The sequence below is a fragment of the Misgurnus anguillicaudatus genome, chromosome 17 (assembly GCF_027580225.2).
Source record: "Misgurnus anguillicaudatus chromosome 17, ASM2758022v2, whole genome shotgun sequence".
NCBI classification, from domain to species: Eukaryota; Metazoa; Chordata; class Actinopteri; order Cypriniformes; family Cobitidae; genus Misgurnus; species Misgurnus anguillicaudatus.
Genome location: NC_073353.2, coordinates 35,148,894 through 35,163,818, shown reverse-complemented (window position 1 = coordinate 35,163,818; position 14,925 = coordinate 35,148,894). Strand labels below are relative to the sequence as shown.

The following is a 14,925-nucleotide window of genomic DNA, read 5'->3' as shown; positions in this document are numbered from 1 at the left end:
AGAGAGCACAAAGACTACATTCAGAACATACATGGCTATAAAAAACATTTTATGTTATGATTATAAGTTGTTCCCGAACTTAATAAATACACTCTTTCATGATTTTGAATCCTGATCACTTCCTGTGACTATATTAGGAGGAGCACAAAAAAAATCAGGAAATTACAGCAATTAGACTGGACGCTTTGCTCACTGAGCTCCATTGTAGACGCAGACAACAAAACAGGCACAAAACAATGAGGCCGTTTCGCACAGGAAGGTCAACACCGTTCATGTCTGACCCCCCCAAACATCATTTCGTTCTTCACGGCATAAACAGTGGCTGAAGGACGTACTTGAGAAAAACTCTGTGCAATACCGCTTCTCCTTCCATTGTAGATATATATAGCACCACGCAAGTCGTCCTCCTGAGGGGCTCCGATGGCCACATCTGAAAAACAAACACGTTACTTAAACTCTGTTCCAAAACCTTGTGAGCTGGCTATGGAAAAACATTTTCAAGGCATTGCCTCAATACAAAGGTTGTTTAAAATGCCTATCAAGACATTTTTAAAGCAACATAGCATGCATCATTATTGAAGAAGCAAAAAAATATCCATGATGATGGACTGTTCAGAGAAATTAACATGTATGCATTTGGCAGACGCATGTCCCTTGGGCTTAAACCTATGACTTTGGCGTTGCAAATGCAATGCTCTACCAAATGAGATACTGAAAAATGATATATAATGGTTGGTTATAAACATTTTTGGTTTAACAATTCATTCATTACTAAAACGATTTTTTATGCTCTGAATTTATTTTTTTAATGCATTTTAGCCTAATATTTACCTGAAATCAACTAAATTGAGTCTTCAATGTATCATGCATGAATATGCAAGTAGGTATCGTGCGTTCCCAGCTGCCAGTTAAGATGCTGTCGTGGTGGGCAGATGTCTATGTAGGCAGTGAGGCAGGTCACTTGTTTTTGGAAGCGGGCCAATGCCATTAAGAGTGGTTTTCAATCACTGAATTGTCTTGTATAACCATTTCGGTCTAAAAATAAATCATGCTGATGTGTTGGCCTTAGTCAGTGACATTGAGGTGTTAGTTGAGTGGGTGTGTTTCACTTCTTCACAAATAGCTTTACAGGGATAATTTAACATCACTTTGCAATTGTTTCTTCAAACTATGTTCTGCTTCTAAACCACACCCGTTGCTCCGAAACCAAGCTTGAAGTCATATCAAAAACCATTTCTGGCCATGAAACCACAGTTGGTAAAAGCTGATGGGTTTAATAGAGTACAGGCCTGTATGTGAAAGCTGCTGATTGTGAGGAAGTTAACATTTGTGGTGTACCATCAAACCTTGCTTGAGCAACAAACCAACCGAAAGAGAAAGCACTGTTTAAAAATGCAACAAAAAATGTATATGTGACCCTGGACCACAAAATCAGGCATAAGTCAAAATTATCAATTTTTTAAATGCCGAAAATCATTAGCATAGTATGCAAAGATCATGTTCCATGAAGATATTTTGTACATTTCCGTAAAATGTATTTATCATTAGTATTATGTGTTGCTAAGCACTTCATTTGGACAACTTTAATGACAATTTTCTCAATATTTTGATTTTTTTTGCACCCTTCCAGATATTTAAATAGTTGTAACTTTGTTTAAATCTCAATTTCAAAACATTTACCCATGACTGGTTTTTGCAGTCCCGGTTTCACATATGTAAGAGGAAGTGACACACGTATTCTTATATAATATAAGACATATAGTCCGTGTATGTTATCTTCTTTATTTAGTTTTACATATTTTTATTTATATGTGTTTAATAATAGGCTACAGTAAGATCATAATGTACACACTGTAAAAAATGATTCAGTGGCTTTGTAAATATCTCTAAAATAAATGATTAAAGTAACTTAATAAAATCTAAGTTATGTGATTTTTTTTTAGTTGGACAAACCAAAATAAATGACTATAATACAAAATACAAAAAAAAAAATATTTGATGTATACGCCTTAATAATATAAGTATTAAATTTACAGATTATTTTAATCAATATATTTAAGAAGGTCAGAGTTATATATTTAAGTAATAACTGTAATAACTGCATATTTCAAATTAATATTATTTCTATTTAACATCAACTCAAAAAAAGTGCAAGTTTTACGCCTAACTTGAAGTATGATTTACTTAAATTTTTACATTGATATTATTTTAGTAAATGTAGGCAAAAAATAAATTAATAATAAGTAGAACAAATGTTAATTTAATAACATATTATACAAATTCTCAGTGAAATTTATTCAACACCATTGCATACTTTTCATCGTGTTTCACACCATGTAAAGGGAAACATGATAATATAAAAAGTAGCCTATGTACAGTAATGCAGAAAAGCGCATCACAACCATGTTAAAGCTATTAAAACGTTCAGATGCAAAAATTAACTAAAAGTACAATTAGATAAACTAGTTAATGATATTGCGTAAATGGTCTCGGCCTCTTCAAAGGTCTTCGCAAATTATTTTGTTATTAGACTCAGTTATCATACATCACGTCTCTTCTACTGTAAGTACACGGAAAAAAATAAGACAAATGATGCGCAAGTTGGATTTTTATGAAGAATATGTGACTGTTTATGTAACTGGCAAAAGAAATCTTCGGCAACGAAATGTTTGCCAAAATGCGTGCATTTGTATGACAACAAATCTATCGCCAACGTTAATCCGTGTCATGTTACTTCAATATCATACAGTATACGCTCAGCATGAGCAAATTGTCGTCAGTATGGCCTACATGAAACACGACTGCCCTCTACAGGTTTTTGTTTTTCCTGCGTCCCCCACCGAACACCCATTCTGCAGAATGCCTCAGAATTTCGGAAGTGCTCGCGGCATTCTGCTCTCTGAGCCGCGCATTTTTAAAGGCCACATCTGTATGTCTGTTTATTTCATGTAAATCTGCTTTGAGACAATGCAACATTGTTTATATTAATATAAATTTATAAATGCTATATAAATAAATTTGAATTTAATTTAATCGAATTGAAAACTGTACCTGGATATCCGTCATCATCGATATCTCCAAGATTGACGATGGTTTCTCCAAATCGAGCTGCATAAGAGTCACTGCCGACTAACTCAAAATCTGCCTCTTTCAAATGAGCCTGAAAATGAGACAAACCAAAAGTAAGTATTTTCTTATGAAAAGTTTATTAGGAATATGGAATTACAAAATAAACAGGAACATGCCTTTTACACTACATTATTTTAGTGATATCTGTGTTTACACACTGATATCTGTGTTTACTATTCACTTTCAACAAACTTTTTTGGTTTAGGTGGTTAATTTTTGACCAAGTGAAAGTAGGTAAAGCTGAAGGTCAAAATAATAACTACAAAACATCTTAGAGCACAGAAAACAGCTTTGAAAGTAATTTCATCACATATATGCCGTATAGGGAAACTGAGTTGATCGTTTCCGGTTGCGGGAATGTGGAATGGGGGTTTATATGTGAGAAGAAAATCCTTTTGTCAAAAGCTACGAAGTTCATATTCATTGGACTTTGATATTCACATCTTTGGTTGCTCCAGAAGGCTTCATGTATGAAAACAGCACCATGTCAGTGTAAAGCATACAAAACCGGAAACGATCTACTATGTTTAACAGGAATGCAGAAGTAAGTTGCGCTTATACCCTATTAAACTCCAAGATTGCCGACCATTGTAATTTTTTACTCAGAAAGAAATAAGAAATTTGTTTGTAAGGATTGTTTGTACCGTGAGATTATTTTCCTGGATATTAAAATGCCATTCTCAATTGTGTCTGGCAAAAAAGTATTAAAAATTACATTGGTAGTTGTGTATTTGATAGTAATATTCGACCCTGGACCACAAAACCAGCCTTAAGTCGCACAGATTTAATTGTAGCAATAACCAATAATAGACTGTATGTGTCAAAATTATAAAAAATACTTTATGCCAAAACTATTAAGATATTATGTTAAGATCATGAATATATTTTGCACATTTGCTACTGAAAATATATCAAAATTTTATTTTTGTGAGTGGATGCAGTTGCTAAGGACCTCCAGATCTCGGCCAAATGGGTGATTCTCACGAAAACCATTGAAACACCACGGCACTAATGATTTTAGCTTTAAAATGTGTAATATAGTGACATTAAAAAGCATCAGAATTAACACAATACTGTGTTCTACCTTGCACAATGTGTGATTTCAACATAAGAATTTATAATTGGAAATTTTATCTCATTTTCTGCTGAAATTCTCATTACCGCAATGTGTCCGGCTGTGTTTGAACATGCGTTATGTTGTAATTTAATCAAATTAACACAAAAATATTAGGAAAAAAAATAAATGGATGTTTTGCTAGACTACTTTAGGTGACAGAAAAAATATCTACTGAATATACATGTATAATAATAATAAAGAAAAATTAGGAAAATGATGTGTCCATGCCTGATGTTCTCATCCTCCTCAACACTTTTTGAGAACAGTTAAAGCATACATACAGAATTTTAATAAAGTTTGATTTTGAGTGACCAAGCACATGGACCAGTTACTTCAAGATGGCTTCCAGATAAGATCATTTTTTTACAGTTAATTTGAAATATTGTCTTGTCAGAATGCTTACACAACATTTTGATTATCATTAACGCAGCAGATGCTTATTAAATGTTAATTTAATTAATAGAAGCATATACTTTGATTTTAAATGCATGTGCAGAATCTCCAAATTATGTTCTTTCAGGTTTGTCATGTCATTTTGAAAATATGTCAGTGTTGATGTTTTCTGACTGTTGCGGTAATGAGATTTTTTAGGACTAATTTTTTAAATTATGTTACAAAAAGTGTTAAATGATAAGTAAAAGTTTTTAAATTAATGTTCCCATTAACTCCAGACTTTGTTTTTCAATGTCTGGTGGGAAAAAAGTAAATTTAAGCAATTTTTACATTTTCATGCTTGACATTTTTAAAACCAAGTTTTCGTGAGAATCACCCAAATATTGTCCTATCCTAATAAACCATACATCAATGAAAACCTTATTTATTCAACTTTCAGATAATGTATTAATCTGTTTCATAATATTTACCCTTACGACTGTTTTTGTGGTCCAGGATCACATACAGTACTGTACAGTATGTCTGATTTAAAGGGAAATTTGTTATGAAAAATGTCTTAATACAAGAAACATAAGTTTCTTTTTGTACAATTTTGACATTATAAGATAGTGTATAAAGTATGCAGTATGTAGATCACCATAATAAATATATGTCAAGTTGACTCACCTCTCCCTGGTTAATGTAAACATGTACGCGTCCCTCCTCCCTCACAGAACTAAACATAGGAGCTCCTACCAGCAGATCAGACAGGCCATCTGCATTCAGATCAACAGCACATACACTTGCGCCATAATAAGAGCCCAGCTGTAAACAGGAACAAACATCACCATTGTGTTCACGCGACAGGAACATCCCTCAGGAACACACAATTCTTGCATTTTCTCACCTTTTTGCCCTTGGTTTCGTTAACAATTTTCAACGTGTTGCCCTCAATCCTGAATATGTAGGCCTGGAGAAAGAAAAAAATAAGGATACTGACAAAGATACTATGAGAAATGTTACATTAACAATACAATAGCATAATATTAGATTGTCTACAGTTGCATGTAACATTTTGCACATTTGTACATTACTAATATAAACGGTAGCTCTCTGAATATTCTTTAACCAACCCCATTCCCTGTCCCTTTGGTAAAAGCATCAAAACCAGGCTGTTTCTCAATGCTCAACACTGTAAGCTCAACACATCTGCAAATATAAACCTGCTTCCTCTTTCCCGTACAGATGGCAGAAAAGTTCAGTTTAACTGATTTACCGTTCACAACCGCCTCAGAGAGCGAATGTTATGAGGGTTTCATTTCTAATTCCATCTGCTATTATCATTTTACACACAAACTGTAAATAAAATCCGGTTTGAAATCACTTTGTTATAAAATTAAATTTGTTAACATTAGTAAATTAATTAGCTAACATGATAATAAGTAACAATGAACTATATATTTTTATAGTATTCATTAGTCATTGTTAATGTCAATACAAATATTTATGTATTACAAATACAGTTGTTTGTTGTATACTCTTGCGGCACAATTAAGGTAATAAAGGGGCAGAAGTTTCTGGTTAATTTCCGGAAACTTTCCATGGGAATTTAATCTGAAGAATTTTGAAATGATAAAAAATTGGAATCTTCACAGTCATTTGTGAGAATAATTTGGAAATTTATATCATACTATATCATATACAAACATTAATAAATAAACATGTTGTTTAGTCATAAGCAGACTGGATTTATTTGATTAGTAATCCTTCAGAAATCATTCTACTATGAATTCAACTGAAATTGCATTATTAATTAATTAATTAATTAATTATTAAAATTATGCTGCAAGATTTTTAACTACAATTAAGTCTGCAATTTTTTTCAAATTCCCATATATTCCTGTTAATTCCAATATATGACCCTACTCATTACTCTGTTTACTGTTACAGTAGTTCATGTTAACTAAAGCTTTATACTTCTGTGTCGATACGCCGTAGCCTATGCATAGATGCGAACCATATGGCGTAGACTGACGTGCACCTCTCCAAAAATGTAACAACATGTCAGTTCTACGCGGACCACAAGCCCTGTGATTGGTTTGATAAAAACCCTCCCATCAGGTCTAAAAAAAATTGCGTTGCATTCCTCATACTGTACGCATTTCCGCTTGGTACAGTAAAAACAAAGATGAACCAAGTTGAGGAGGTATATTTAACAAATCAAGCTGCAACAAAGGCGCTGTCCTTTTACCTCAATCTCTGCTGATTGTTTTCAAACAAAAAACTGCTTCTTCTTTGCCTTTCGCCTTGATACTGTGACATGGCCTACTATCATTCCGCACGTGTAATTGCACGTCGATGCGAACAACGATGCAGAACTATAAATGAAAACTGACCTGCGTAACCTACGCCATAGAAAAGCCAGCTTAAGATAGTTAACTAATATTAAGATCCAATCATAACCAGGTAAAATAAATTGTCTACAGAAAACATTATAAAAAATTATACTAGGTCCGTTGAATGCTTGAATCTGATTGGCTGATGAACGTTCTGAGGTGTGCAATTATTTTCTGGGAAACGCATGGCGAACGTAGTTCCAGGCAGCTCTCTTGACCGCATTACAGTTCCATATCACTAACAAAAACAACATGACAGACGATTTTCCGAGGCAAAAACAGCGCTGTTTAGAGACGCACAGAGGTAGCCTTATTCACACAATCTCCCTCTTTCTATTGCTCGCCCTCTCTCTCTCTCACTCATTCACTCACTCACTCACTCTTTCTTTCTTTGTCTCTCTGTGTCTCTGTCGCTCTCGCTCTCTTTCTAATAACTTCATTAATAACTGCATTACAAAGCTATCAATGGCTCAAGCCTCCATGGCCATCTTTAAAGTTAAGTTTTGGAACAAGCAAAAGAGCCGTTGGATGAGACAGGGAAGAAATAGTCCTACTCACAATAGCGATTTAAGTACTTCACGACGTGACCGCATCACCACCTCGGGTGTGCATTATTTTTCTAATAATTTAATGGCCTGGAGTCAATTATTCCTTACATAACTGATTCTAATATAATGTTATTATTTATTCATTGTGAGTGTTTTTAAATGTGTATGTTGTAATTTTGACAGTAGAAGACAAAGGAATAAGATATTACTCCTTTTGTGTATTTCTGTGAACAGCTTTCAGGTTAGGAACAACATAGCAAGTACATAAGTTTACTGTATACCTCACCCTCAAGACCAATGTAAAATATATAATGATCATTCAGGGCCCTGTCTGCACAGTCAGCCTAACTGAACTACACAAACCAAAGCAACACCAAACTCCTCAGTGTGTCTTCGGTGTCTTATAAGAGATAATGATCGTTTAGGTGAAGAGGAAGGTGATGGTGTTAACCCTTACTTTACCAGTCTGTTCATGCTGAGGAGCTCCCCCAACTATCTCAGTACTCTGGGGGTACAGAAAGTGTCCGGCACCAACAGCATAACCTGATGAAGAGAAAACCATATGTGGTGAAATATTACAGATTCAAGCTCAGAGTCTACAAATGTATCAACTTATCGCACACATTTGGGTCACACTTTCCATTGTTTTTTTAGGCCAAGAAAACAAATTTTAATCTTAAAATCTCTCAGAAAATGGTACAAAGGCTGTCAATGGGATTTGTATGCATTTGGTACCAGTATAGACCTCTGAGGTAGCCTACTATGCACTTTTTAGGTACAAAGTTGTAATTTTTTAAAGGGATACCATACCAGTAACCACTTTACTCCATGAACAGTATGGTCTCGTACACACTGCAAACTTTCAGGAGTGACAACCGCATTTAAATGCGGGAGTGAATCCCCTTAATGTTCGCAACAAGACTCACTCCCGCGAGCTTATCACTCACAGCTTTGACCAAAATAATTTAACACAATTTAATTTTGTGTTTTGCAATAAACCTCCATCTTGGTGTTGTGTATTGTACGCTTTTGTGAGGCTGCTTCACAATGCGCGGTCTTGCAGTGTTGCCAGCTCCTTGTCTTTTTTGTACGTAAATACCGTTTTGGCACTTAACCGTTTACGGCTTTTGCCTCATGAAGTTTTTGGTGTTAATAAATTGTAAGGGTGCCTGTCCCAGTATTTTGATGTTTGAGGTAAAGCATTTCGGTTTATTTTTGGATTTTTCTTGTTCACTATTGTTTTAGTGCAAGATCTGGCAACACTAGTCAGCAAATGCTCGTGCCTCTGTTATTTTCTGCACCACGCATACAGAAGACTTTTTCCTCTTCTAGGAATTTATTTTTTCAGAAGACAGACCTGTCATGTTTATGATGCACGTTTAAACACTTTATTAACTACTAGTTGTTCAGTTCGGTTATGTACACACTATGCAGAGTTTCTGTAAATTTCTGTGGTTGTCACTACCTGCATTTTGCTGGAGTTAATTCGGTTGTCAGTCCCGTAATTACTGAACAGGATTAAGCAGTAAAAGGTGAAATGACAACCAAATTAATATGCAGTGTGTACGGGACCTATATATCAAACTGTATGGAGATGAGCCAAGGAAAATCACAAGCCCATGGTTTTATTTTAAATAAAAGAGCAATAACAAAATTCATTAAACATTTCAAACCAAAAATTTTCATCTTGGTGACATGACAAAAATATTTCTGACACAGCTACAAACAATGGCCAAGAGATGAAAACCGCAGTAACATTTAAACCTGTTATGTTTTGCGACTTTGAAACATGCTTACTATGCAGCAACAGCATGACATGTCAGTCAGTTTCCTGTAAAAAAGTCTACTTCCTTATAGTCTTAAGCAGCTGGTAATATCTCGGTTTGATGTTTATGATTTATGAAATCTTTAGTGAACTATTGGTGAACTATTTTTTTAAACATTTACACAACTAAATGCATTAAATTAGACCGCCACAAAGAACCTAACAGGTCTATATTATATATACCTATATCCCACTACCTACTTAGACAGATGCATCTATCTTACTTGAGGTATCATAGCAGGCAGCATAAATAAGCTCCCTACCTTTTGAAACACTCATCAGCTTCTATGACGTCTTTTAAAAGGACAGCGAAAAACTGTACAGCTTACCTAAGTAACTGCCATAAAGAACCTCGCTGTCAACATCAACATAAGCTGCCAAATTGTTGCTTGTGGTGTTATAGACAAGCACGGATCCGGTCCAATACGAGGTACCGGGAGCTCCCATGATCATCAGGTCCTTCAAGCACAACAAATAAGTAAATAATCAATCAGAATCCGAAGATTGATCAGATTGGAATTCTGTAGAGAAGGAAAGCTGTCAATACCTCTGTAAATAGGTTTGCTATGCCAGCTTGGCATGACCCGTAACCTTCACCAAACTTTCTCTGATGATCTACAAAGACAAAAATAAATCTTCAGAAAATCTTTCATAATGTTCATGCTTCAAATTATGCTGTGTGAAAGCGTTAGCCCAAAGTTTGAATAAACCAAAGTATATGTTGAATATACCAAGAGTATAACCAAATAGAAATCTGTACCTTTATAGCAGGGGGTCATAGGAGTGGCCTGTTTCAAATCTGGGCTGAATTTGAAGCAAACACCATGAGGAAGCTTGTTCTGATTGTCTTTCCTCGAATAGAAGACGTTCTTCCACCGATGTCCACAAGCCTAGAGTCAAACACATATATGAATAAAAAAACATATTTAAAAGGGATCATACTTTTTTGGCCCTAAGAACAATCATGCAATGTCTTTAAAAACCTTTTGGAGATGTAGTTTGGAGATTACTTGTGATAATTTTATACAATAAGACAACTTGTTAAAAATTTAAGTTTCTAATACTTCCTACCCTTTTCTAATGCTATGATTTTGTGAAAATATACACAAAGTCCCAGGTGCTGAACACCAAATAGGTTTTATTTGTTAGAGTTTTCATGTGAACACAATAAAGAAACACATACCATCACATGGCCTTTTGAGGGTTGCCGGGACAGACTCACACCCAGCCACTGGTTATCGTTCTCAGCCAAACAATGCCTTCCACAATTCTGTGCACCTTCTAAAATCATTCAGAAACAGGTCATCTAAGGATAAACTCTTGTCAAAACAGGCAGGATGAATAAATTAACATATAAATCAAGCTAAATTTACATCTGCGGCTACACGTGTTGGCGTTTTTACTCAAAATAACTTTAACAGAAGTAACTTTAAAAGAAAGAGACACTTGTGCTGAAACATGCAAATACTTTTGACAACAAATATCTTTGAAAGTAAATCCATGAAAGTAACATGGCGTAAAATATAAAAAACAGTGCTTAAGTTAAACTGGGGTTTTTGAGCATTAGACACAAAGTCTGTGGTCTATAGATACGTTTCAGGTCCCTATCATTCTCAATGAAAGTCTATTAAAATATATTTTTGGAGCTTGATAGCTTTAAAAATGAACAGGTTTTAAGCACACATCTCCTCAACAACTTGCCCAACTGAGCGTTTCAATCACTCATGTCAGTAGTAAAAACGAAAGGCCAAATATAGTTCACTACAGTACCCACAGTTAGGGGTTTTGTTTAGTACTAATAGTAAAACTTGCCTTAGCAAAAAAAAAGAAATAACAAAATATTATCAGGCATACAGACTATATGCTTTTCTGAACTTTTTACTACAGCCCTCTTTGTGACAGTTGGTAAAAATAATTTGTATTTTCCCCCATAGAGACATTTTTACGCATGCTATATATATCCTATAGCTTGACCTACAAATAAGACTACCCCCCATTCCTTGTTTAGGGCAGGGAGTATAAGCATCCTCTTCCTGACGAGAGGAAACCCTCCACAGTCTGGCTGACCCCTCATGGGGGAATTCGTGTACAGTCAGGGTTGTGGAAAGCACACCCATGCTTATTCAGATGAAGAGCTCATTCATAAGTTCATAAACTATCAGTATGTAATACAGTTCAGAAAACCTTCATGTATTTATTAATTCACTTTAACAAAGTCTATTATTCTTACTAACAAAATGTTATAGAATTAAAAAGCTGTTTCAAACACTTACATTTTTAACTTTGGCCTAGAAATTAGTGAACAACTAAATTAAATTTTTGAGTTTCTTAATAACTGCATGCGCTCAAACTGGCATGAACTCCAACATTTTGTGATGATCTCTGTTTTTTCAGCATGATCTGACAGTTTTCAAAGAAACGTGTGCTTTAATAGAAACGCAATGGTCAAATTTTGGACAAAGACAAACAAAGCCAATGTCACAAATCAGCCTAAAACTGATTAGTGACATGTAAACATTTTAAACTTTTAATTTACTTAATCTGATTTCAATGTGGTCTGTCTTAGACTTTTTTAAATAAGAAGTAAAAAATACAGAATATAGAGATATCATGAATGCAACTAACTAAACAGAAAGAAAAGCAGGGTAAAAAGGAAAGACCTACCGACAGGGAGTTGTTCACATTGTAAGCTCATCATACTGCAGTTGTAGACCGCTCCAGGACTTTGGGTATTTGGATAAAAGCTGGAGTTTGCCACAGGCGCTCCAACTATCAGCCTTAACAATAAACATGCTTTTAAATGCAGTCTATGAATACGATCTACCAATGAAAGTGATAGCTCACATGTACTTTTGGATGTGGTCATCAACCATGAAGTGTCGCTCACTAACCCATGTCAAAACTTTTCAAGCATGTGTAAATGCACTTACCATGTGTTCTCATCATGCTCGTGAAGCAGAACCGAGTATCCAAAGAAAGATCCACTAGGTCCATTAAAAACTAAAGGATGCTCCACATCCAAATTATAGCAATCACACAGAATCAACAGGTACCATAAAATCCCAGCTGCATATCTCCAAATCAGATCCGCGTTTAGATTAAATAAAGTCATTTTACAAGCCATAGCACCACAAGGAGGACACAGAAAAACCAAAGCCAAACAAAAATCCAAATAGTTCCGATAAAGTTTGCCTCAGGAAGTTCTCATTGTAGTTGTGATCTTATGATGTGCACTCGCCTGTTGCGCTCCCTGCATCTCATCTGCTACGGAGCGCCTCGCGTCTCGTGACGTCAGTGAAGGGAAGCCTTTGAACTAGAGCGGGCGCGCCGGGTGGGCGTGGCCGCGCTGTGTGAGTGGCGGACGACGGACGTCTCCTCAGCACTAAACTAGTGGTAATTATAAATAACACGATGTAATCTACTGTTAGGGATTTATAGACCACAAACAAAGCCGTATTGTTTGTCGTTTAACAAAGTGGCCGTGGTAACGTGCTAATATCTATAAACAAGTATGCTCTAAAACGTTGTCAAAATTCTCATTAGAAGGTAATGCATAATAAGCATTCAAAATCTCTGTTATGCGTCTCTCCCTGTTATATATGTTATGTAATGTTGTATGTTTCCTTTTATGTAATGTTTAGTGAACATGCAATAAAAAAAGCATTCAAAATCACCATAACTTTCTTTCACCAATAGGAATCAACGATTTTTACGTCATCGTTCAGCTCTTCTCATTAGATCCCAGACAGGATGTGAGGTAAACTTGATTTTAAACTGAGAACTAGACTTTTGGCAAGGATAAAAACTTTCATGTTATTTTTTCCCACGTTCGTTTTATCGTGTTGAAAAAAACAACAACAACATTATAAATACTGCAAAACTATCGTTACTGGATAGTGCCTCTTGACTTAATGAATTTGAACACAGAAAAAAGATTAATCCGACTATTATTTATTTATTATTATTATTATTATTATTATTTATATTATTATTATTACTATTAAACACAGCATCTCTGTAACTACTGAACAATTAGGAAGTCAGTTTCAACACCACAAAAAAACATGTTGTTTTCCTTTGTGAGCTATGTGGTTGACTTCACACAAAATACTTACATTTGTTATACAAGTAAACTTTATAGTTTTAAGGAAGCAATTATGGAGGAATGCTACAGTAATGGTTTGTATGGACATTTGATAATGTGTAACAGACACAGAAACATGCAGTGTACACAAACCAATCAGGGGCTACACAAACAATTGTGTTTGGTGTTTAAAAAAATGAAAGAATTGAAACATCAATCTATCAAACAATGTAACAATTTGTCTTTCTGTCTGTCCCCTGACAAATCATTTTAAAGCATTTCACTTTAATGGGATCCTTATGACCATGACTAAGGAGATTATATTCATACACAGACACACTGCATTATTAAATATCTGAGTGTCAGGGTGTCTCAGAAACAATTCCCCTCTGAGTGATATTACAACACACATATGTGCTATGGAGTACAGTGTGAGCTCTGGGACGTCATCGTGTCTCTCAGACTCTCTTTACAGACATTTGTGTGTCACTTGTTGGCTCTGAGACTTTCAACGTTTCTTTCAACATGTCTCATTAGTTGCAGCAACCCTCTTTTTCCTCCACTGGGATAAATCTACAGAGACCCTTTAATAAGTGTGAAAGAGAGTCTTGTCTCTCCCTCTCTGTTTTTTTTTTACAATGACTGGTGATGAATGACCAGCCAGATGCATTGCTTTTCTAAACGTATGACTTTTTATTGAAAAGCAGAAAGTTTCCCCATTACCTGACAGATATGCATGGAAATAGGTGTGCTGTATCAAAGATAACAGATATAGAGTAACCAGGGCCGTCGCCAGAACATACAGAACGGGGGGGATTTTGTTTTCATGGGGGGGCACACTTCATAAAGTGAGAAACTGTCTGTTTCTCAATCCGAAGGCTGCAGCCTCCGTAGGTAGCATATGAAGGCTGCATACTTAAACAAGGTTTATTTAAGTTAACAGAGTATTGGATTCGCAAGTCATAAGCATATTACAAGAATTTACGATCAACTAAGAATATTAGTCAACTTTATAAATGTTATATTCTGAAATAAGACTTGATGACGTATGCAGCCTACAAATGCGACCTCCGGAGGCTGCAGCCTTTGGATTAAGAAATGGCCACAGACTGAACAAACTCAATTGAAATAGACCAATACAAATCCAGTCTACAATGACAACAAAACACATATTATAAGTTATCATGCCCATGTCCTGCCTTTTAGTTAAAAGAACCAATTATCAATCAATAAAGACGATTTTCTGAGGGATGGGCTCTATATAGAGTCGCTTGCCAACCTGTGTGCATACGCAGTAGCTAAAGCAACCTTGAATAAACGTTTTTAGAGTGAGATTTAAGCTTAAGAAATAAAACTTATGGTACAGGTTTAATTGTTGGTCAGAAATATGGTGTTTATTTGAGATTTAGCATGCAATTTTAAAGGGGACATTTCACAAGACTTTTTTAAGATGT

General features: G+C 35.2%; 1 protein-coding gene across 1 annotated transcript in view; it reads right to left on the bottom strand.

Annotated features, from left to right (window-relative positions):
* The window catches only part of itga4 (integrin alpha 4), a 38,947-nt gene extending 26,096 nt beyond the window's left edge, over positions 1-12,851 (bottom strand). Inside the window, exons 1-11 of the mRNA XM_055215101.2 lie at positions 12,318-12,851; positions 12,052-12,164; positions 10,571-10,668; positions 10,148-10,277; positions 9,935-10,002; positions 9,717-9,846; positions 8,020-8,105; positions 5,526-5,588; positions 5,306-5,443; positions 3,052-3,160; positions 336-430 (exon numbers count right to left, since the gene is read on the bottom strand). Of these exons, the coding sequence (XP_055071076.2) occupies positions 336-430; positions 3,052-3,160; positions 5,306-5,443; positions 5,526-5,588; positions 8,020-8,105; positions 9,717-9,846; positions 9,935-10,002; positions 10,148-10,277; positions 10,571-10,668; positions 12,052-12,164; positions 12,318-12,511 (1,224 nt within the window). The 5' untranslated portion in view covers positions 12,512-12,851. The remainder of the gene's footprint in view (positions 1-335; positions 431-3,051; positions 3,161-5,305; positions 5,444-5,525; positions 5,589-8,019; positions 8,106-9,716; positions 9,847-9,934; positions 10,003-10,147; positions 10,278-10,570; positions 10,669-12,051; positions 12,165-12,317) is intronic.
* Between the last annotated feature and the right edge of the window lie 2,074 nt (positions 12,852-14,925).